Source organism: Cavia porcellus, unplaced genomic scaffold, assembly GCF_034190915.1.
Source record: "Cavia porcellus strain 051 isolate PalLab524CR breed Dunkin Hartley unplaced genomic scaffold, mCavPor4.1 scaffold_2, whole genome shotgun sequence".
Classification (NCBI taxonomy): Eukaryota; Metazoa; Chordata; class Mammalia; order Rodentia; family Caviidae; genus Cavia; species Cavia porcellus.
This window is the reverse complement of record NW_026947485.1, coordinates 39,236,334-39,260,942: the sequence shown is the minus strand read 5'-3', so window position 1 is coordinate 39,260,942 and position 24,609 is coordinate 39,236,334. Positions and strand designations below refer to the sequence as shown.

The 24,609-nt window shown below is 38.9% G+C and overlaps 1 protein-coding gene across 2 annotated transcripts in view; it reads left to right on the top strand.

Moving 5' to 3' along the window:
* The first annotated feature begins 4,639 nt into the window (after positions 1-4,639).
* Ahcyl2 (adenosylhomocysteinase like 2) overlaps positions 4,640-24,609 on the top strand; it is a 208,659-nt gene continuing 188,689 nt past the window's right edge. For both annotated transcript variants that reach the window (XM_063240862.1, XM_063240860.1), the window contains exon 1: positions 4,640-5,079. In XM_063240862.1, the coding sequence (XP_063096932.1) occupies positions 4,717-5,079 (363 nt within the window). In that variant the 5' untranslated portion in view covers positions 4,640-4,716. The remainder of the gene's footprint in view (positions 5,080-24,609) is intronic.

Sequence of the window (24,609 nt, the reverse complement as noted above, 5' to 3'; positions counted from 1 at the left end):
GGAGTCCGGCTTTCACGAATGCCGGCGTTAGGCTGCGGTCGGACGGACCCCAGACCTGCCCCTCGACCAAAAAATCTTGCAGGATTTTTCAGAGGCGCCCCAGACGATTGAGCAACAGCGGTCACTTTTACCCAAAACTTCTCTAGATTCCTGAAGAAATCCCTCGGGGCCAAGAGAAGCTTGGTTTGAGGCTTCCCCGTGGCCACTGCCTTGAGATTTTCCTCTGGGGCGGGCTCTGCCCTCAGGGCTGCCTTGGGGCCTCCTTTCTACTCCGGAAGTCGGGCGTTCCGTGCTCCAGGTTCTGAGCCGATCTCTGCTGGTTTCGGCTTTCTTAAAGCCGTCTGTACACCGTCCTTCCCCTGCTGCTTTTGTTAAGAAAATGGAAAACAAAGAGAAAAACGAAAACCGGTCAAATGAACACCTATATTCCCAACACTCAGAACTGACTTTTTTTTCAGAATTGACTTTTAAAAATCATTTATCAAATTTCCTTCCAGCTTTTTTTTTTTAATGAAATGTAATCTATTTTGACTAGCACCCCTTCCTATTTATACTCTCCCTCTCCCACTTTCCCATTCCTTGAAAGCAAAACAATTGTTTCCTTCTCTTCTTTTGCGGGGGTGAAGGTAGGGATGGGGAATTGAACTCAGGACCTTGCATTGTCCAGGCAGGTGCTGTGCCACTGAGCTACATCCCTGGCTCTCATCTGTTTTTATATTTTCTTATATGCACATGCAGCCATCAATCCATAAACAGGGGAGGCAGGAGATCATGTCTCAAAAGGAATAAATAAATAAATAGTCCAGGCTGCCTTTGAACTCATAATCTTGTCTTGGTCTTCTGCAATGTTAGGGCTACAGGTGTGCCCCACCATATCCAGCATAAGGTTTCATTTTCATCTAAATTATGCATGATACAATTTTAAAGTCAAAATAATTCTACAAACGTCCTGCCCACACACACACCCCACACCGTGCTGCGGATTGAACCTAGGGCTTTATGGTAAGCATGAACTCTGCCACAGAACTATATGCTGCTCCTGTTGTGTAGGTCATCTTATGTGAAACAACTGTTTCCTGCACTGAGCACCAACCTCTGTAGATGATCCTTATGGTATTTATTTCCGTCCAAATCACATGATTATAATGGCCTCTTCCTTTTTTTTTTTTTTTTTTTTTTTTTTTTTTTAGTACTGAGGATCAAACTCACAACCTTGTGCTTGCCAGATAGGCACTTATGTCACTGAGTTAAATCCCTGGACCCCCTAAAATGGTATCCCTTGAGTGTTTGGTATTATCATTTGACAAATTCAGCTGAAATCCCTTTTGATCAGCAGCCAAACCCACAAAGAATATGGATTTAGTTTTTTGGAGATTTTTTGGTTTTGTTTTGTTTTCATATTGGAAACTGAATCCCTGGCCTTTGCACTGAGCTACATCCTCAGGCCTTTTATTTTTTATTGTGGGATAGGGTCTTATTGTGTCCCTAAAGTTTCCCAGGCTGGACTGTGCTTGAACTCAGGATCCTCCTGCCTCAGCCTTTCAGAGTGTTGGGATTACAGGTACTCACCACCACAATAGTTTAGCTTTTTTAAAATCTGCCTACAATACAGGGATGGGATGGTGGGATTAGCTAAAGGAGGAATTAAACTGTTAAGTTTTGGAAGCTGGAAAGCAAATGAGCTGTCATTTAGCAGACTTGTGAAAGCTGAAGTTTTAGTTAGTGGCAGGGAACGTTTTCATGGTAGCACTCCTGAAAGGTTCTGCATTGGAGGCAACCAGAACTTCAGAGGTGGAGCCCAGAGCAGGACTGATCCCCTACCCACTGCACAGTAGATGGCTGCTCCTGGTCAACTCTAATGGTCACTTTGTTCTCTGAAGAAAGTAGAGGTCTGTAGTATTTAGAGACATTGTCTTCTGTTACTATTCAAATATCTTTTTGACTGTAGCTTTAAAAAGAAAAGAAATCATCTCTTGGGTTAGGGTTAGGGTTAGGGCAGGCGCTTATGCCGCTGAGCTAAATCCCCAGCCCCGGAAGATTTACTCTTGCTTGCCACAATTCTGGAAACTGAGTGAACTAGATAAAGGGAAAAGGCGTATAGTTTAAATTTCAACAATAGTTTATAAACTTGTATTTAATCATCTGTTTCCATTAATTTTGTCATCAACTATACCTGTGGCCCTGGGCAACAAATCAGAAGTAGGATGGAGCTGAAAATGGGGGAACTGTATGACTTGAAAAACACTTTGACCCAGACAGTGTTGGTACTGGGATAAATATGGAATATGAATATCCATCTCTTTGTAGTGTTCCTGATGTTCCTATTTAAGAATTCATTCATCCTCAGTAATCAATTCTAAAGGCAGTTCAGGTAGGCAGCTGCTGCCCACAAGGTCCTACCCATGCCAGGTGGCTGTACTGCAGCTCCTTTATGAATTAATAGGAAGAATGAAATCAGTTATAGAACTGTTACTCTCTGCCCCAGCAGCTGGAGGATGAAGCACCTGTTTGTTTCTTTTCAACAGAAAGGAAATTCTGAAAGCCAAAAATGTGAAGAGAAAGCTTAAGAAGCTCTCGGTCTGGTGGACTTGGTGGCCTTGTAAAAATGATCAGATGCCTTCTAACACATATAGTGAGGCAGAAATTTGGAGATAGAAAAGAAAAGCCTCCATTCAAGGTAGGGTAACTCCACCAAGTGTCCAGATTTCCAAGTTTGTACTAACGTAGGAAAGGAGATGGAGGCAGGTGGTTTCTCCCTTTCTCCTCTTGGTGGGGGCGCTGGTGCTCCAATGACTCATATGGGTCCAGAGGCCCATATGAGTTGTCAGAGCTGTCACTCTCTGAACAGTTATAAAATATAAGATTCCTTGTCTCATTTTTTCTAAGACTAGAGAAAGAAAAATCCTGTCAAAAGCCAACTGAATTTTAATGTATGTTTATGGTTTTTCCTTGATTATTATTTACAAAAAATCTTATGGGCTGGGCATGGTGGCACATGTCTGTAAGCCCAATCAATTGGGAAGCTGAGGCAGGAGGATAACAAGTCCGAGGCCAGTTTGGGCAAGTCAGTTAGAACCTGTCTCAAAATAAAAAGGGTTGGGGACATAGCTCATGGGTCCCAAGTTCTATTCTTAATAATAAAACAAAATCCTTAAAAAAACCTACAACTTTGCTTCTTGCCTTTTAGCTCTATTTTAAAAATCATATGTATTTATTCTTCCTTATTACTAATAAAAGTTGTTGGAAAACAAAATTTGTTTTGAGAAGTGGGTCTTGGTATGTTGCCCAGATTGGCCTTCAACCCCTTCACTCAAGAGATCCCGGCCTCAGTTTCCAAGGAGTACATGCAGATGAGCTTACTCCTGACTGGAAAACAATTTTTGCACTGGGGACTGCACTCATGACCTTGACCATGCCAGGCAAGTGCTTGTGTCACTGAGCTAAATCACCGGCCCTCACAATATTTTTTTAATTAATTAATTAATTAATTTTCCTTTTTATCGGTACCGGGGATCGAACTGAGGACCGCCTGCTTGCAAGGCAGGTACTTATGCCGCTGAGCTAAATCCCCAGGCCCTCAACAATATTTTTTTTAAAAAAAAATTTTTTAAAGGTTCTAACCAATCTGGTTGTTGGACTTCAGTTACAGATCTACCTTTTTGTGATTAAAAATAAAAGCTACCACCCATGTATTTGAGCTTGCACCTTCTAAAACAAATGTAAAATTTAAAAATTAGAACGTTACAAAGAAAGCAAAATCACCTAAATCGTAGCATTTATTGAATTTTAGTTCACATTCTTCTATGCTACATATGAATCTGAATTTTTGAGTATTTCCCTAAATGAATTGATACGTCAAAAGATTTGGCCTCGTTTCAGGTAACGTGTTAACTTTATTTATTTTTTGTGTGTGTTAACTTTAAGAATTGATTTTTAGCTTTAGAAGTCTAAACTCAGAATATACCAGAATAAACTCAGAATCGCCATAGCACAAAAGGCCTTACTTTATCCCTTTAAAAAAAAAAAAAAAAAAAAAAAGCCACTTAAGTTTGGAAGCCAGTTAGGGTTGCAGTTCAGAGAGAAAACCCCAAGCCTTCAGCCTGGAGCAGATATTCTCCTCACGTGACGCGCCCCTTTTCCTTTAAAAGCGGCCCGCCCACGTGATCGCAGGCGAGCGCACAGAGGAAAGGCATTTTATCAGGGAAATCATTCCTCCCCCGCTTTCCCTAGAGTTTCTGGCGTTCCCTCTCTGCAAGCCACAACTCTTGTGGAGACGTGGTCTTTCTCCTCCTCTCCGTCGCATCGCCCACCCTCACTCCTCTCCCTTACTCGCTGGCCACAGAGCTGCCTCTCTGCAACAGATCCCCACTTATCGGAGGAACGCCAAGGGGACTACAACTCCCAGGGGCCCTCACGCCAGCCCCTCACGCGCAGTGCACGTCGGGGCCTGAGGTCCCACGGTCCTCGCGCGGCCTCCCGCCTGGAGCAAGCGCACTACAGGTTCCGTGGCGCCTCGCGTGTGGGCGGGGCGGGGCTGGGGGGACTGGGCAGGCAGGCTGGCGGGCGGGCGAGCTGAGGAAGAGGGTGGGAGCGGAGGCGATGGAGGGGAGGAGTGGGGGAATGGGGGAGGGAAGGGGAAGGGAGGTGGGAGGCGGGGCCGAGCCGGAGCCGGAGCTAGACCTGGAGTCTGAGCCGGCGGTTTCAGTGGAGACGGTGATGTCGGTGCAGGTTGTGTCAGCAGCGGCTGCCGCCAAGGTGCCTAACGTGGAGCTGAAGGACCTGAGTCCCTCCGAGGCGGAGCCGCAGCTGGGACTGAGCACCACGGCTGTGGGCGCCATGCCCCCCCCGGCGGGCGGCGGGGACCCCGAGGCTCCAGCTCCGGCTGCCGAGCGGCCCCCAGTCCCCGGCCCGGGCTCGGGCCCCGCTGTGGCTCTCAGCCCTGCCGCCGGGAAGGTGCCGCAGGCGTCGGCCATGAAGCGGAGCGACCCACATCACCAGCACCAGCGGCACCGCGACGGCGGCGAGGCCCTCGTCAGCCCCGACGGTACCGTCACCGAGGCGCCGCGCACCGTCAAGAAGGTATTGGGGCCGGGCTGACTCTCGGAGAGAGGAGGGAGGGGAACCGCGGATCCTCTCAGCACGGCGGCATCACCCTCCACGCCTTCCCTTCCGATCGTAGAAGCAGAGACCCCTTTTCCCCAGACCCACCCTCAGCGCTGCCCCCACCCAGCCGCCCTGCTGGACGCAGAGACTCCAGGTGGCACGGCCACTTCGCTAGGATAACATGGAGGTAGCGCTCTGTCCTACTCCTCAGCACGGGCATGGAGAGGAGAGGCACCTAGTACTACGAGCCCTCCGCCCCTCAGTACACACTCGCGTGTGGTTTTCTGGACTATGCGGGGAAGAGCCCCCCATGACGTGTAACAAAACCTTACCGCTTTTGGGTTTTTATCCAGCAATGAAGGTAGAAAGATCTTCTCTGCTTGGAAGAGTAAGCTCTCATGAAATTCTCCTAGTTTCCTTGCTTCTGTGCCAATGATGACTTTCTGCCTTCCTGTGGTCAGCCGCAGAAAGAAAGTGCTCCATAGAGCAGTACTGTTACTGTGTCCTTTCCAGTTACTGTGGTACCCTGGCATCTTCTTTGATTGTAGAGGGCTAATGGAGGGGTTCTTCATTCTTTTAAGAAGTTTGTCCTCCCTACTCAGTAGTTGGCCAGCAGGATTGTTAAAAGAGAATGCTTTGTTTCTTTATTGTGACCTGAGTGGATAAAAGCAAACATTGTGGGGCTATCAGCTGTCAACTTCTTTCATACACAGTTTTGGGGAAACCCGAGAACGTCAAGGAGTAAGCGCTCCTAGATGTAATAATATCTCTGTATCATCTGCACAGTGACTATCCAGGCTGTCCATTCCCAAGCTAAAACAGCACAGGAAACAAAAAAAGACTAATATTGGGAAAGTCAGAGATGTGGCTCATACAAAAAAGGGGTATAGCTCTGATTTCCTAGACACGTAGGAGCACATTGATTTACTTTTTAGTTGCTCTGGATGATTTTTAATTGTCAGGACAACAATAAAATAATTTATGAGGTCTGCATGGGTTTTACTGTATAGGACTCAGCCGAATTTAAATCTTCAATCCTGCCAAATATTTTGTTGTCATTGTCTCATGAGTAAGGTATAGCAGCCAATCCTTTTATTTATTTTTTTTTTTCAGTACCGAGGATCGAACTCATGACCTCATGCTCGGCAGGCACTTATGCCACTGAGCTAAATCCCTAGCCAATCCTTTTATTCTAACTACACAAATATAACAATAAATTATATCAGAGGCAAGACCGAAGGAATTAATAATGCCTTAGGATGATGCCCTTGTCATAAGCAGTATTGAAACTGGGAGGAATTATAGTAAAAGCAGCAGCAGGGACAGCGGTACTGGAAGTACTGTACCTGGATATGAGTTAGGAACTCTTTTACTAGTTTGAGATGCTTTATAACTTTGGCCAAGTATTTTTCTTATGATTAAGAGTGAGGCAGAAGTCTAAAATGTGTAATTAGGTTAGATCTTTGGAAAGTATAAGTGTTTAACAAACGGCTTTTAGAACATGGAGTTTATAGTGAGAAGACACTTGGGTTTGAATCCTAGTATCTTTCCCAAGTGCAACTAGCTTCTGGGTAAACTTTAGATACTACAAATCAGATTCCTCTTCACTAAAATAAAGATATTATGATTAAGTATCAGAATTAAGTATTAAATATTTGATAACCCTTTTTTTGAATCAGGGAATTGAACTCAGGACCTTGTGCTTGCCAGGCAGGTGAGCTGTATCCCTGGCCCTGTATCACTTTTATAGGTTTTGGCGTTGAACCTGACCCATAGTGTAGGGTCTTAAGAAATGACAACTATTATTAATATGAACAGTGACTTTTATTCTTATCACGGGTTAAGTACATGCTACCATGATTGCCTCTGAAACACACACACACTTCAGTAGATTACATATAAAGAAGTTAAAAAAAATCAGTGGGCAACATACCTATTTTTCTTAATTCTAGATGTGCTTGTTGAACATTTTTCTTGATACTGAACCACCTTCTTCCTGTTTTATCATTACCAAAATTTCTGTCCATGATTCTAGATTTACTCAGGAACCTTAAGGCTATAGAAGACAGGGCTGAGCTTGCCTTCCAATGTTAATTGCACCCAAAAAACACTTCTCTGTTGAAAGTTAAGCTGATGAAGTTCTGGGCAAGGATACAGCTGTATGACACAAGTAAAGGCATTGCTGAACTTTTTTTTTTCTTCAGAATCTTTAACTTTATGTTGGCTAAATGGAAGGGTGTGAGATGGTTCTTTCTTCAAGTGGAAAGTCATCTCATTACATTGTGATATTTTGATTTATTGAGCCTTTTGATTCTTAGATTTTCTATTTAATCATTCTGATCTTGACTCTCTTCTGCTTTATTATGGAGGAACCGGGAACACTAGGATTGAAATAGCCTTTGGCTATGTACCTGGTGACTTTTATTTCATAATTGTCATGTACAAACTTATTTATGTTGAGTCATATTTCCATTGATGGTTTTCCTTATTCCATTCATGTGTCATCAGTTTTCTTAGTTCTGTTACTCTGCACAGCCAGCCATACAAGGGAAATAAACTTTTTGTAACAGCCAGAATTCTCAAGTGCAGTAGTTAATAAGAATGAACATAGAGTGTGCAGGTTACTTTCAGTCATATTTTATCTTTGGAACTTGGCGCTATCCTGTAACTTGGAGAGCAGATCGTGTCATTGGGAGTATGATATATTTCTGAATAATGTTCTTCATGAGTTCACATTAAGTGAACTCAGAAATAAGTTATGAAAAGCGAAGATATCTTCCACAATGAATATGATAGCACTTGAGAGGATTTCTTTCCTGTGCTCTTAGAAATTGACATTAGAATTTAAGCAGCAGAGAAAACAAGGCAGGAGAGGGTTCATTTTAGAAAAGTTAAAACTTTCTGACAATAAAGCTGCAAGCCCAAAAACCTCAACTAACTTGTATTTACATCATTATCAGTAATGACTGTGTTCAGACAGACTCCGTTTTGGCAACCATGCCTGTCTTGCCTTGGCTTTGTTGCTGTCAGGAGAGAATGAGTTGAACCATGTTAGTGCATTCTTGCCTTGAATTGTTTAAGCTTTTGATTTGGTTAATTATAGATCACAAAATGGAATGTTTTGGATATAAGCATGGGAATGTGGGAACAGTGTGACTCTTTTGCTAGTTAAAAATGTACAGCCTGGCAAAATGTTCAGTGTGGCAGTTGGCAGTTGTACCCTAATATTAGTTACTGTTAATTGGCCTTTTATGTGCCAACAATTGTCATAGGAATTTCTGTAATCCTGATGAGTACACTGTGTGATATAGGGGTATTATATCCATTTTACAGAGGAGAAAATGTGGCCTGGAAAGGTTTTAAATGCCTTGCCCAAGGTTGTATGTCTAGAAAGTATTAGTGGTACAACTTAAACCCATGTGTGTCTGTTTCCATTGTCCACGTCCTTTCGTTATGCCACATGGATTCTTTCTAAACTAAACCCTGGCTTCTGGCCTTCTCTAAGAAGTCATTTTATTTATTTATTTATTTTCTTTTTTTTAAAGTCTTTTTCTTTTTTTATCGGTACCGAGGATTGAACTCACAACCACACACTTTCAAGGCAGGCAGTTACGCCGCTGAACTAAATCCCCAGCCCCTATTTATTTATTTTTCTAAGAAGTCTTTGAAATACAAAATGGACACTAACATGTGTCTGTCTGGCTAAGGTCATCCCAGGACCAAAGTAAGGAGAATGTGAATTAGGACTTTTAGGAAGAGAGTGGAAGAAATTATATGAACATGGAACTTCAAAGAATTGTGTAGGAAGAGAAGAACATCCATAGATACAGTGTTACATTTATAATTAACTGATAATTTGAGAAATTTGTTCTCTCCCTTTTTTTTTCTCATTTTTAAAGTAAAATAAGTTAAGTAACTCATGAATATATTCTTCTTTACTGTTCAGCTATTTGTCCTGTTCCTTGAATTTCACATTCTCTGAATCAGTCTGGTTAAACCTTTTGAAAATTGGCACGCTGCTGTGTGCTAGACACTGTGCTTAGAGATTTTTTTTAATATACTAGCTTAATTCCTTTATGAGCCTTTAAAGATAGTGTTCTTGTTTTATTGAGAGAACAGAAGTGTAGGAAAAAAGGAATTTGTCTCAAGGTTACACAGTAGTATGAGGGAGCTAACAGAATCCTAATTTGTTTGATTCTAAAACCCAAATTCTGTAGCTTTTCAATTCAAATATTTCTTTGTTCAAAATCCAGGACTGAATCTTCTAAATCTTGTATTATTTTTCCTGCAGATTTTTGTTACTGTAAAATAAGCAGTTTCTTTTTATGTACTGAGTTAGTTACAGGACTTAACCATATATTTTTCTGTACATTTTTGAATTTTCTGAGAAAACAGTCCTTATTTTATATGTGAATTCTGTTTTCTTTAAATTTAGGAAAGATTAAACATTAAGAGTGTTTTTGTTTTCTGAGATAGGGTCTAACTGTGTCTAGGCTAACCTTGAACACACTATGTAGCCCAATCTGGCCTTAAACTCTTGGGAGAACCTGCCTTAGCCTCCTAATTGCTGGGATTATAGGCCTATGTCACCACACTTTTTTCTCTTTTTTTGTCTCTTTTGAGACAGGGCCTTGCTATGCAGTTCAGGTTGGCCTTGAGCTCACTTTGCAGCCCAGGCTGGTCTTGAACTTGCAGTGATCCTCCTGCCTGCGATTATAGGTATATGTCATCACATCTGGTTTTGTGTCACCACTTGAAATTTTTTTTTAAAGGTATTCCACACTCAATTTAAGAACAATTTTAGGAGATTGCTCTGGGCTGAAGCTGTAGTTGGGTGTTTGATATTTGGGGGAAGACACTTAGGTCTATAGTGTCTATAGAGTTAGTTAAATGAATTGTGTTTGGAAAAAGATTTTTTTTTTTTTTTTTTTGTCTTTTTCGTTTTTATCGGTACCAGGGATAGAACTCACGACTGCCTGCTTGCAAGGCAGGCACTTAATGCTGCTGAGCTAAATCCCCAGCCCCCGGAAAAAGAATTTATAATTCCCTTTAAAATGGTTCCCTTTCTCTCAGAGAAAGAAAACATTTGTTGTAGTCTTTGTTTAGACCTTTTGTTAAGTCTATAAAGAGTATGTTGTTTCTTTCATGGTGGGTCTTGTTTAAATATTCAGAGGAGGCTGCCTGTGGTGGTGTATGCTTATAATCCTAGCATTCAGGAGGCTGAGGCAGGAGGATCACTTCAAGTTTGAGGCTAGCCTATGCTACATAGTGAGTTTAACGCCAGTCTAAAATTATATAGTGAGACTTAATCTCAAGAGAAAAACAAAACAAAAGGGTCAGAGCTATAGCTTAGTGACACAGCGTCTGACTGGCAAGTGCGAGGTCCTGAGTTTGATTGTGGTACAAAAAAAGAAAAGAAAAGAAAAATCAGAGGTCCAACTGAGAGAGATGGGAAAAGGTCTTGCAGTTGCCCAGGTCCTCCACCCTGCCATTGTGTTCAGGTGTAGACACCATAGGAGAATCTAAAATTCACTCACTTAATAAGAGATTCAGTAAGCTTGATCCGAGTTCAGTGGCATTTTTGTGAGTTTTTTTATAGTGTTAATAACTTATCCTCAGGGATTGGTGAGAACAGAACAAAGGAGGATGTTTACTCCATAACAGTTCTGAATATAAAATTATTTCAATTAAGTTAAATAACCAGACTTTATCACTTTCTCTCTATTCCATAGCTATATTTTGTAACAAATTCAAACAAACATATTTTCTCTGGGACATTTTTAATAGCTGGTAACCCCTTCCCCAAGGGTCTGTCAGTAGAAATACATCAGTTTGGGGCATCTGGTTTTTGGCTGAGAGCCTGTATTATTTTTTTCCAAATCCATTTTATTCAAGGACAAAAAGAAAAAAAAAACGCAACAAAATTTCAAACATGTCAATCACGGGGCAACAATGGTACATATGTTTTGTACTGTCATCCTCAAATCATTCACCCAGAGCACAAGACATTTGCATTCAGTTGTCTAAACAATACCAGCACAAATCTTTCTCTTCAGCAGACTCAGAGAAATCAGTAGTATAACCATCTTAACTACTTTTTAATATACATGTACATGTTTTTTCTTTCAGCTTGTCACACTAATGAAACAATATAATGTGTACAAACATGTGTCTTTATTTCACTAATGAGTGTGGAGAACCTATATTAAATAAGAGTATACTGGCATTTCTAGTTGAGTTTCCTTAAAATCTTTTTTCTACATTGCATACCAGATACCAAAACTGGCTTCATTTTCTCTGTAAACTTATCTCCTGCAAATATTCAACATGACCCTTTTGATCACTTTAAAAAGTCTTGATAATGTTTGACTGCCTGTTCTTAGAAACTGTCCTCTTGGCTTCAGTGATTCTTATGGTGTTAGACCACTTACTTGGGCCAGATATCTATCTCATCTGTTAATCCTTGCAGCAACTTTATCATGAGTAGCATTATTTTTATTTTACAGATGAGAAAATGTAGGCTAAAAGAGAGTAATTAACTTCCCAAGGTTTTGCCAATCTATGATGCCTTTGGGATCAGTGAGATGGAACATTGCCCATAGCAGCAATGGGAGGCTGATACATTGTCAGACCCCCCATCTGACCAAACTCCCATGTGATGTGAAATCTGTTTAAGCTTGTGCTAAGGTCATTCTGTGCAATCTTTCAGAAGTCAGGATCTACCCTCTTCTACAAGGAGGCCTAAAGCACCATGCCTTATTATCTTGTTTACTTTAGTTACTACTTGACATCAGTCATCCCTTGCTTTCCTAACCCACAGTTCTTTTACTAGTCACTTCATCTTTTCAGCTGATTCAGTCCCCCAAACTCTTCTGCTATATTCTTTCTAATATCTCCATTGTCATCTTAACCTTCTGTAGTGTCAGCCTCTTGTGAGATCAAGCCATAGAGGTGATAGGAGCAGTGCTGTTATTTTTAGCACCTGATAGCTACAATTGTAATGGTGCAGACCAAACCACAACATCTCTTGCTGAACATTACCTCATGATCTCTTTGCCAAACCATTTCTGTAATTTGGAGTGGTGTTTTAGCTATCCCTAAAGCAGGTTCTTCCCCTTAACTACCTCATCATATCCTTTCTGTAAATCATTTTTTCTGTTGACTTCAGTTAGAATTGGCTTTGTGGTTTGTAGAACTCTGAATTATGCATTGGTTGAACCTAACCATCGACATTAGTTGTCTGGACCTGCAGGTTACAGGTGTGTGCCATCATGCCCAGCTTAGACATTTTTCTATGACTTTACATTCATAATGATATAAAGATAGTTTTAGAATAACATATGTATTAATATATAAATCTTTCTTTTTAATTGCTGAACTGATTTCCAAAATTTGTTTATGAAAGCATTGTTTTCTTTTGTGATAAACAGTGCTATAGTATGCATTCTTTTTGTGTTCATGTAGAAGTATTTTTATACAATAGATATGTAAGAGTAGAATTTTGAGCTTGAAAGATATCCATATTTTAAATGTAATACATAATACTATGTAGCTTCCGAAACTGTAGTATCGTCTTATATGTGAGCTGTCTACAAGATGACCCTTTCTCCATATCTTTGCCAATACTGGGTATTATTTATTTTATTGCTGCTATTATTGTTATTGATGGTACTGGGGATTGAGCCCAGGCACTTCATATTAAGGTGTGCGCCCTGGCAATTTTTTTTTTTTTTTGGTACTGGGAATTGAACTCATGACTTCGCATTTGCCAAGCACGCACTTACACCGCTGAGCTAAATCCCCAGCTCCTCCGTGTAAAATATGTAATTTTTATTTTTTTAGGTTAGTAAATTGTTCAGGCTGGGCTTAAATTTGCAATCGATCTGCCTCAGGCCCTCTCAGGCTGGGATTACAGGTGTGTGCCACTACTCTGGCTATATTTTTATGTCTTTGTTGGGCAGCATTTTTTTTTAACCTTTCTTTTGATTTTATTCTCCTGCTTATGAGGCTGCTGTCAATTTATTGTCTTTGTCTCATAATTGGTTGTTCATATCAACCAATTCAGACTGACTTACAGACTGACTTACTTACAGACTGACTACTAGGTACCAAGTCCTAAGAATATAACAGTGAATATAACAGGGAGAAATCTCACTCTTGGGGCCAGGGATTTAGCTTAGAGGTGTAGCACCTACCTGGTAAGCGCAAGATCGTGAGTTCGATCTCCAGTACCAAAACCAAACCAAAAAAACCCCAAAAACCCTGAAAAACAAAAACTCCCCAAACTCAGTCTTTGTATTGGATTGTCCTTTTCATATTAGTTTGTAGGAATTCTTTAAATATTCTGAACATTAATTCATATATATTGCAAATATTTTTCCTACTCATTTCTTATTGACTTATAACTTGATGACTTTTAAAGTTTTTATATAGACAGATTTATGTGTTTGTTCCTTTTGGACTTGAAAACTTTGTATCTTGGATGGCCTTTCCAACTCCCAAGTTTTTAAACAAATTCTACATTTTCATCTATTTTTATGATTGTGTTTGTTATATTTTGGTTTTCTATCCATTTGGTATTTTTTGTAAAACAGGGACTATTTGTAATATAAAAGAGCTCTGTTGGTCCCCAAATAAAATGTAATTTTTTACCTTTTTCTGGTTTGTTCTGATTATTTTCCTTTAAATTGTCCTTCTTACCTGTTTTTTTCCCTTTTAACTATACATGTATGAGTAACTTTTGAAGAGTACGCATTTATTAATTTAAGAACGATACTAAAAATTATATTGATACTAATTAATGATTATACTGTAATGAGTTATTCATAAAATATTTGGAATTTTAACAAACTTTATTATTTAAGTAATATAGTTTATGTTTTGATAGAAGATGAAGTCTCAATAGCATCTCAAATACAAATGCTATGAAACAATAGTCCCTGAGAATCTTACCTGTTGCAGTTCTACTAACTTAGAAAACTATAATACCATGTGGTCCTTTTCCAAAATGACACTTTTTTTTGTTGTTTTTTGAGATAGGTTTTTATTTAGTCCAGGCTGGCCTTGAGCTTATGGTAATCCTCCTGCCTCTGCCTCCTAAGTACTGGGATTACTCCTAAATCCTGGTGTGTGCTACCAGTCCAGGCAGATTTTTTGTTTTGTTTGTTTTGGCATTTTCAGGAGCTAATTATGTGTGGTGAAGGTGAAGAAAGAAAAATTTTTGTCCTGGTTAGGTAATAGTGTGTATATATCCCTTTCAAAATTGACATTGTCTGCTGCAGATTAAATAAAAGAGTTCTTTTCCAAGAAGGTAAGTAAACATTCTTCAACAAAGCATTGTTGGATATACTTAACCAAACCTTGGGTTACTCTGCGTTTGGGGACAGAAAGGAAATCAGACTTTTTTGTTTTTTACTCTCAAATTGTTTTGTTTTGTTTTTTTTTGTTTTGTTGTTTTTTGGTATCCTGAGTTGAACTCATAAACTCAGAGCTTGCATACAGGTGCTTATGCTGCTGAGACAAATCCCCAGCCCTGTTTTTTTTTTGTTGTTATTTTGTTTTGTTTTTTGAGATAGAGCCTTGCTAAGTAGTTCAGGCTGGTCTTGAACTTGTGGTGATCCTCCTGTGTCTCAGTGTCCCATGTGTGGGGATTACAGGTGTGCATCACCATGCTCCACTGGAGATAGCAATTTTTACTACATTAATTCAGATCCTTTATTTTTGTAAGGGATAAAAGATGACTGGTCTCAGGCTATGTCCTTTTTAGGGGCTACAGTGGCCAATATCATAGTAGTAATTTTACTGCTTTTGGATATTTGTCTAATAATTTTCCTAATGCATGGTCACTGCTTTTGTGCAGAATCCATTTGTTGTGTGTCAGATACTAAGTGCTAGAGTTATTCAGTCAGCAAGATACCATTCTTGCTTTCAAGGAGGAGTGGAGGATATATATATATATGGAAAAACTTAATCTAGTTTGATGTGAGCAATACTGATAGCAGGAATTACAGTTTGAAAAGGTTACTGTTGAAATTGAGGTGTATCATCTTGGAAGAATCAGTAAGTTATCCACCCAAGGGGTTTCACAGTACAGCCAAGCCTTTCTCAAATTTTCTTGTCTAGATTTAAGAATGCAGAAATTTACATTACATAGTATACTCAGAAGTCTTGTACCTCCAGGTGTGGTGGTGCATACCTGTAATCCCAGTGCTCAGAAGACTGAGGTAAGAGGATTGTTTTGAGTTTGAGACCAGCCTGGGCTACAAAGTGAGCTCAAGGCCAGTTTCAACTGTGTAGTGAGACCCTGTCTCACACACACACACAAACCCAACCAACCAGCCAAACAAACAAACAAACAAACAAACAAAAAACGTCTTTTACCACATAGACTCATACTGAAAACAAAAGTGGTAACTTTATTTAATGGTCAGATAGCAAGCCTGTTGGGTACACATGTGTCAGAGGACATTTTGGAAAGTCTGTATGGGAGGTCTATTTACAGTCAGAGAAAGATTATTAAATTTGGCAATATTTAGATTCTTGCTCAGACTAATTCTTTCTAGTCATGCCAGGAGCATTGTTACTGAGAGAGCTTGTTAGAAATGAGCAATCTCATGCCACTCTGGTTCCATACAGTGTGTACCCGCCAGAACCAATTGGTCTCATGTCATGTCTCTGTTTTATGAAGCTTGAAAGTAGAGAGGCAAGAAAACTATTATAGTTTTGTAGAAAGGTGAAAAATTATAATAAAATTTAGAACTTATAATCAAACCCTTTGAAGAGAGAGAAAAATATAGACAGGCACAAATACTCAAAGAGAGAAAACACGTAGACTACCGCATAGTCTCTCATGTATAGCAGAACTCCCAAAGAACCATATATTCAGTTCTTTCCTACTCACAGGGATCCTCACACCTATAGAGAGAACCCTTGAACATGTGATTCTTCTGCTTCAGCCTCCAAGTAGCTGGGATTGCAGGCATGTACCACTATACCTGACGCTGTAGTTTTTTGTTTGTTTTTTGTTTTGAGAGGATCTTGCTATGTAGTTCAGGTAAGCTTTTAATTTCACTATGTAGCCCAGGCTGACTACAAGCTCAAGGTGATTTTTCTGCCTCAGCTTCCCAAGTGCAGGGATTACAGACATTTACCACCATGCCCAGTAAGGTATTTTTAACTGAGCCAGAAAATGAAACAAAACCAGAAGGGCTGCCACTGGTTCTGCATAACAGTGAATGTTACGAAGCCAATTTTATTTTAATTCCTGTTTCTAGAACTTCTTGTTCCTGGACATCATTTGCAGTTTGATGTACTCATCATGCTTGGATTGGAAGTTATAGTCTCTCAGGAGCTTGTATCTTTGACTAGCTGGTCAAGCAGAGTTCTATGTTCAATTTCCTTTGGTGCTAATTAGCACACTCTAATCGTGCTATCTGAGTCACATAAATCCCCCAAGAATCCAATACATATGATACCCAGGTTGGGGAACTTGCAGAGTCTTCTATGAGTGTGTGTGACTTAAGGAATGTAGAAGAAAGATGATGTTAAAAGCAAAAAGAGTCTTTTTTTTTAACCTCTTGGGTATTCCCTGATAGATTTACGTAGAATGATGTTGAAATTTAAGAATGACTTGGGATTATTTAGTTATAAGTTGAAAGATTTTTAAACTACACTGATGTAACAGATGGCACATTTCTCATTTGGTTGATAGATCACTGGTAGCTCCATAGGCAAATGTTTTTAGTTTCTCTGGCAGCATCTTGAGCATGTTTCTGTGCATAAATACTTCAAGGTTTCTATCACACTGAGGAAGTTAAACATCAGCGGTATTAGAGTAGTTTTACAAATACACATTCCGACAAGAAAGAAATATTTTTCTTTTGCTGCTTTGTGCTCTATGTCCTCATTTGACAAAGTCTGTTTAAAAATTTTATTTTCACACTTAGAAAAATACTGAGAGAATTGTACTCACTGTCCAAGTTAACAAATGTTATCATTTTGCAAAATTTTATTTTTGAAAGGCTTTTGGGTGGTAAGGATTGGACCTAGATCCTCGAACATGCTAAGTGCACATTCTACCATTGAACTACACTTCCAAACCCTATTTTTTATATTTCTACATAATTTTTTTTTTTTTGCCTTTTTCTTTTTTTATCGGTACCAAGGATCAAACTCACCACCACATACTTGCAAGGCAGGCGCTTATGCCACTGAGCTAAATCCCCAGCCCCTGTAATTTTTATTAATTTATTAGTACATGTTCATAGTACGTAATGATTACATTTATTGTGGGGAGTACACAAACACATCTTAGTTTTTTTAAATTTAAAACATTGCAGATAAAATTAAGGTTGGGTTGGTGGCACATTCCTATAATTCCAGCACTTCGGAGACTGAAGCAGGAGGATCACCATGAGTTTGTGATTAGCCTGTACTACCAGTTAGCAAGACCCTGTCTCAAAAAACAAACAACTCCTTAGGACTCCTAGCCGAACTTAAGTTTGATAATCATGATACTCTGGCTGTGTGTTTAAAGTTGCTATCAATTGGGGCTGGGGATTTAGCTCAGCGGCATAAGTGCCTGCCTTGCAAGCAGGCAGTCGTGAGTTCGATCCCTGGTACTGATAAAAAGGAAAAAGACAAAAGTTGCTATCAATTATATATCATTAAACAGCATATAGCCATTTTTTTGCTTGCAGATTTAACATAAATGCTGTTAAAGATAATCCTATAGCCTGGTTTTTCTATTTATCATAATGTAACTTTCCTAACCAGAGCATTTAGGCAAGAGAAATATACCAGTTAAAATTGGAAAAGAGGAAGTCAAATTACCCTTGTTTGCAGATGACCTGATCTCTTTTTTCTTTCTTCTTCTTCCTTTTTTTTTTGGTCTTTTTAAAACAGGATTTTAGTATGCAGTTCAGGCTGGCCTTGAATGGTGGCCCAGCCTGGCCTCAGGCTCACAGCGATCCTCCTGTGTCAACTTCCCAAAGATGACATGATCTTGTATAGTAAAACCTACATACAGACTCTTTCAGAGAAACTCTTAGAACTGGACCTGATGGTGCACATTTGTAATTTCAGGAATTGATGAATGAGGATCTCCACAAGTGTGAGGCCAACCTGGGCTACATAGTGAGTGAACATAGTGAGTGGCTGATCTGAACTACCTAGTGAGAGACCCTGTCTTAAAAAGAAAAAATAAAGTGGTAGGATACAGGATCAACATTCAAAAATTGATGATGTTTCTATATATTAGTAATTAACTAGCCAAAGTACTAGTAATTAACTAGCCAAAAAGGAAATTTTAAAAGAATCCCATTTAAGGAAGAAATGCCTCAGAGTAAATTTAAGGGGGTGGAAGAATTCTGTAATTGAAACTATAAAATGGGCTGGAGATATGGCTTAGTGGTAGAGTATTTCCCTAGCATATCCAAGATCCTTGCATCAATTCCCAGCACTGAAAAGCAAAAACAGAACAAAACAGCTAAGTGTAATGGCACATGCATCTAATTCAAGCACTTGGGAGGTTGAGGTAATAAGATCATGAGTTCAATAACAGTTTAGGGCGGGGTGGGGGCTTAGCTCAGCAGCATAAGCGCCTGCCTTGCAAGCAGGCAGTCGTGAGTTCGATCCCTGGTACCAATAAAAAGGAAAAATAAAAAGGAAAAAGACAAAAAAAAAAAAAAACAGTTTAGGGTACAGAGTAAGATAAAGGTCAACCTGGACATTGCCTCAGAACAACAACAGCAAAAACAACAAATCAAGAAGGAAAATCAAATGGTAAAACACTAATGAAAGGCATTGAAAAGAACACACAAAAAATAGAAACCCCATGTTCATGGATTAGTACTAATACTTTTTAAATATTCATAGTAAAAAAATGCTCATACTATCCAAAGTGATATACAGATTCATGCAATCTCTACTAAAATATCAGTGAAAATTCTTTACTGAAATAGAAGGAAAATCTACAATTTGTGTGAAACTACAAACAACCTCAGGTAGCCAAAGCAATCTTGAGCAAAAAGAACAAAGCTGGAAGCATCACAATATCTGACTTTAACTCATACTATAAAAATATAACTAAAAGAGCAGGATACTGGCATAAAAAATACATGAACCATTAGAACAGAAGAGAAAACCAAGGAATAAATCTATGTATTTATAGTAAAGTGATTTTGAACAAGACACCAAGAACATACAGTAGAAAAAGAACATTCTCTTCAGTAAATGGTGCTGGAAAAACTGGATATCCATGTGCAGAAGAATGAAAACAGATGCTTATTTCTCACTATCTGCAAAAATTAATTCAAGTGATCAAAAGACTGAAATATAAGAACTGAAAATGTGAAACTATAAGAAGAAAAAGTAACTGCTCAGGACCTTGGTCTAGGCAAAGATGTTTTATGCGTGCCACTAAAAGCACAGATAATAGAAGCAGAAATAAACAAATGGAATTATATCAAACTAAAAAGTTTCCACATAGCAAAAGAAACAGTCAACAAAGTTCATAGACACCCTACAGAATGGAAGAAAATATTTGCAAGTGATTTATCTGACAAGGGGTTAATATCTAGACTATATAAGGAATACAACTCAAAAGTGAAAAAAATATTCTAGATAACAAATAGGCAAAAGAAAGACATTTCTCAAAAGAAGATATGCAAATGACTAAGAAATATAGGGAAAAATGCTAAACAGTATTAACCAAAGAAATTCAAATTGAGATATGGTCTCACCCCATTGGGATGGCTGTTACCAATAAGGATCGACAAATGCTGGAGGATGTAGAGAAAGGGGGCTCTAATACACTGTTGGTAGGAATATAAACTAGTACAGCCATTACAGAAAACAGGGAATTTCCTTAAAAAACTAGGATTAGAGTCACATTTGATCTAGTAATCCCATTACTGACTGTGTATTCCAGAGGAAATAAAATCAGTATGTAAAAGAGCTACCTATCTGTACTCTTCGTATTTAGTGCAGCACTATTCACATTAGCCAAGATAGGGAATCAAGTCAAGGTGTGTATTGATGGTGAATGGGGGTAAAAACATTTTGATATGTGTGTACAATAGAATATTAGCCATAAAAAAGAACTTAGAACAACATGAATGGAATTGGGTGTTAAAGAAAAAATGCCACTCACAGACAAATACTGCATGTTCTCATATGTGGAGGCTGAAAAAGTTGATTTCAGAAGTAGAATAGTGGTTAGTAGAGGCTGGCAAGGAAGTTGGAGAGGATGGTAATGGGTACAGAAGTGTAATTGGATAGGGGAAACAGCATAATGTTCTGTAGCAGTGTGGTAACTGGTAGAAAACTATGTACTTGAGAATATCTACTAGAGGGGCTGGGTATTTAGTTTTTCTATTGTGCTCTCATTGGTTTTACTGGTTCTGTGCTGATCAAGGAACATCTCTCCATTTATTCATTTGTTAAGATTTTCTGTTAGTGCTCTTTTTTGTTTCTTTGGGTGGTTTTGTGTGTTTTTGAGACAGGGTCTCACTGTGTGAGTGCACCTTGGCCTTGCACTCACTTATATAGCCAAGGGTGGCCTTGAACTCACAGTGATCCTCCTGCCTCAGCCTCCTGAGTTCTGGGATCATAGGCATATACTACCATGCCTGGCTAAGAGCTCTTTTTAAAATTTTTTCTTTTTTGTGGTACTTGGCATTGAACCCAGGGTCTTTTTTATTTTTCAGTTTGAGACAGAGTCTTGCTAAGTCATTAACTGGGTCAAACTGGTCTTAGACTCCCAATTCTTCTGCCTCCACCTTCGAAGGTACTGGAATTACAAGCATATTCCTCACTTAGCTTTTCTTTAGTAATGTTTTATACTTAATAGTGTATAGACCTAGCATTTCTTTTGTTAAATTTATTTCTGAGTACTTTCTATGCTGTTGAAAATGGAATTAATTTTCTTTACTTTGAGACTGTTTATTGCTAGTATATAGGAAAACAATTTTAAAAATTTTAGCTGGGCTTGGTGGCACACACCTTTAATTCCAGCACTCAGGAGGCTGATGCAGGTAGATCACCATGAGGTCAAGGCCAGCATGAACTAATAGCAAGACCCATGTCTTAAAACAAAACAAAACAAAATGTTGCAGAATATGTAACAACATATTTATTATTTTAGCCATTTTAAAGTGTGTAATTTATTGGTATTAAGTACATTTTCAGTTTTGTATAATTATCAATTACTCTGTGCTCTAAAAATCAGTGATGACAAAGCTTGTATTTTATTTTATTTGTCTTTTTGAGACAGGTTTCACTATGCAGTTAGGCTGGACTTGAACTTGTATACTATTCTCCTGCCTCAGCCTCCCAAGTGATGGGATTACAGGAGTGCCCTGCCATGCTTGGCTGACAAACCTTTTAGAGGTTTCAGTGATACAAATGGCCCAATGTGGCACACATAGCACATAGTGAGACCCTGTATCAAAAAAAAAAAAAAAAGGGTTAGGAATATAGCTTAGTGGCACAACACCTGCCTGGCAAGCGCAAGGTCGTGTGTTCAGTTCAGGCTCACTACAAAAACTCTGCCCGCCATCCTGAGACCCTTTGTAGACTTGCTTATTCTGGTAAAGCAAAATCATACTATTTTCGTCCTTTTATGTTTGGCTTATTTTACTAGTATAATGTTCTTAAGATCCATTCATATTGTATCAGATTTTCACCTTTTTTTTTTTGGATGAACTAATGTCTCATATATGTATCTTACATTTTGTTCATCCTTTTGTCTGTTGATGGACATTTGGGTTGTTTATGCCTTTTGGATATTATGAAAGGTGATCGATCCTATGAACACTGGGTCACCAATTTTTGTTTCAATTCCTGCTTTCATTTCTATTCCTCCTTTTCTTTTGGACACATGCCTAGGAGTAGAATTGCTTTATTAAAATTGATTATTGTCTGTCAGTTTTGTGTGCTGCAACTTTGTTATACTTGTGTGTTACGTATAGTTCTCTGGAGATTCTTTGAGAATTGTACTTACAGGATTATGTTATTTATTTATTTGGTCTTTTTCGTTTTTATGGGTACCAGTGATCGAACTCACGACTGCCTGCTTGCAAGGCAGGCGCTTATGCCACTGAGCTAAATCCCTAGCCCCAAGGATTGTGTTATTTTTAAATGTCAGTTTTACTTATTTTCCAATATGTGTAACTTGAATTCTCTTTCCCTATTATACTATCTAGAATCTACAGAACATTCAATAGAAGTTGCAAGAGCAGACATGTTTGCCTTGTTCCTGATGGAATGTATTTTATTTTCATCATTGTATATAATACTACTCAATAATTATAGGGAAAATTTCTGCTAATATTCTTTTCTTTTTTAAGAGAAAATCTCCCCATGACTGGCCTTGAACTCATGTTGATACTTCTGCCTCAGCCTACTAAGTGCTGGGATTACAATTGTGTGCCAGCACACCTGGCTTCCTAACAGCAAGGGCGAAGCTATGGTGTGTGTGCTACAGCAGGCACAGAGTCCTCTCTGTCAGGGCATGCCAAATTGCCCCAGCCAAGGTGTGATAAATTATCAACATGCTTACAGCAGAGATCAAATAAATTGGGCAAAAAACATAGCAAATGCAAACTTTTACCTTTTAATAAAAACCTGGGGGGCTGGGGATTTAGCTCAGCTTGCATAAGCGCCTGCCTTGCAAGCAGGCAGTTAGTTGTGAGTTTGATCCCTGGTACCGATAAAAATGAAAAAAAAAAAAGAGAGAGAAGCAATAAAAAGCTGTTTGTGTCATTGAAAGTGCTATTACTGTGTTTTTCTTCTAAGAAATAAGATGTTAATGTATTTGTTGCTTTTTCTAAAGTAAAATCTTAGTAGTCAGGTTTAATTGTAGTGTTGGCACTTTGCAATAAGTATGTGGGTTTTGGGTTACAGTTTTGGCATTTAGTCTCTAAAAAGACTCACCATCACTGCTGTAATTTTTTTTTTTTTTTTTTTTTTTTTTTTTTTGCGGTACCAGGGATCAAACTCACAACCTCGCACTTGCCAGGCAGGGGCGTCTGCCACTGAGCTAAATCCCCAGTCCACCTGCTGTAATGTCTTAAAATTGGCTGGTTAAGGGCTGGATAAATTTGCATGTGTCAGTAGATACCACCTCCCTGCACTGATACAATATTTAGCTAAAGGATTAATACTTTCTTTTCTTGTAGAATGGGGCAATCCTTATGGTACCCTTTGAGTTTTTACACTTAAGTCTTTCAGTTTTTGAACTAGTAAATTGGCATTTCATAGTCTGCTTGCTAGTATTTAAATGTAGAGTGTAGGGTAGGGATTTAGCTCAGCAGCTCAAGTTCCTGCCTGGCAAGCGTAAGGTCTTGAGTTCGATCCCTCATACCAAAACAAGCAAACACCCCTGCCCCCAAATGTAGAGTATATATGTTGTGACCAAAAACAGTTACTTATTTTTTTGTACTGGGAATTGAACTCAGGACCTTGCTCTTGCCAGGCAGGTGCTGTGTCACTAAGCTATATCCCCAGCCCTTTATTGATTGATTGATTGAGACAGGGTCTCACTAATGTTGTGTAAGCTAGCCTTGCATTTGCTTATGTAGCCCAGGCTGCCCTTAACTCATGGTGATCCTCCTACCTCAGCCTCCAGAGTGCTGGGATTACAGGTGTGTGCCACCATGTCCAGCTGGTCTTTGTATTTGTTGATGCTGTCTTTCACTATAATTTCCTCTTCTGTGAGGAATCTGTTATGTTTTCTCTTAAAGTAAAATATATGTGGTTGTGTGTTTTAATAGATGTAGTCTATTTGGTAGTCCAAATCATCCCCCATAATATCCACAGACCATACCCTTGTTTGGAATGGAACAGTGTGAAGTTCATATAATTTGGTAAGTTTCTGCCTGATATTTTGATTATCTGGCTTATCTTTTGTACTGTAAATATCATAAGGCTTTAGACCATATGTTTCTTTTTCACTGAATTGTTAACATCCTGGAGATAGTAAGGATTTTTAATGAAAAGAATGGTTAAATTAGTCTTTTACAATATGTGAAAAAGAGTGATTTCCATACATTTGCTGTACCGTAGGGTAGATTTTCATTCTTTGAAATCCTTAAATCAACCAGGTATGGTAGTGCGTGCCTGCTATCTTACTACTCAGCTCCATGTAGGAGGAATACTGTGAATTCAAGACCAGCAATGGTGTGACCTGGTCTCAAAACAAAACAGAATCTTCAAATTCAGTCCAGATCGATTTGGCTTAAATAAGATCTTTTTTTCAGTTATTTTTTAGTAATTAAGCTAAATATTACCAAATTTAATTGTCTTCTATATGTGCATAAGACTCCTTTTTCTTTCCTTCCTTTTTTTAGTGGTATAGGGAATTGAGTTCAGGAACTTGGGTGTGCTCAGCAAGCTCTGTACCACTGAGCTGCATTTCCAGTCTTATATATCTGCATTTTAAAGATTTGAGACCCAACCTCCTTTACAGTTTGGTAGAATCAAAGTAAATCTGTGCTCTGTTTCTAC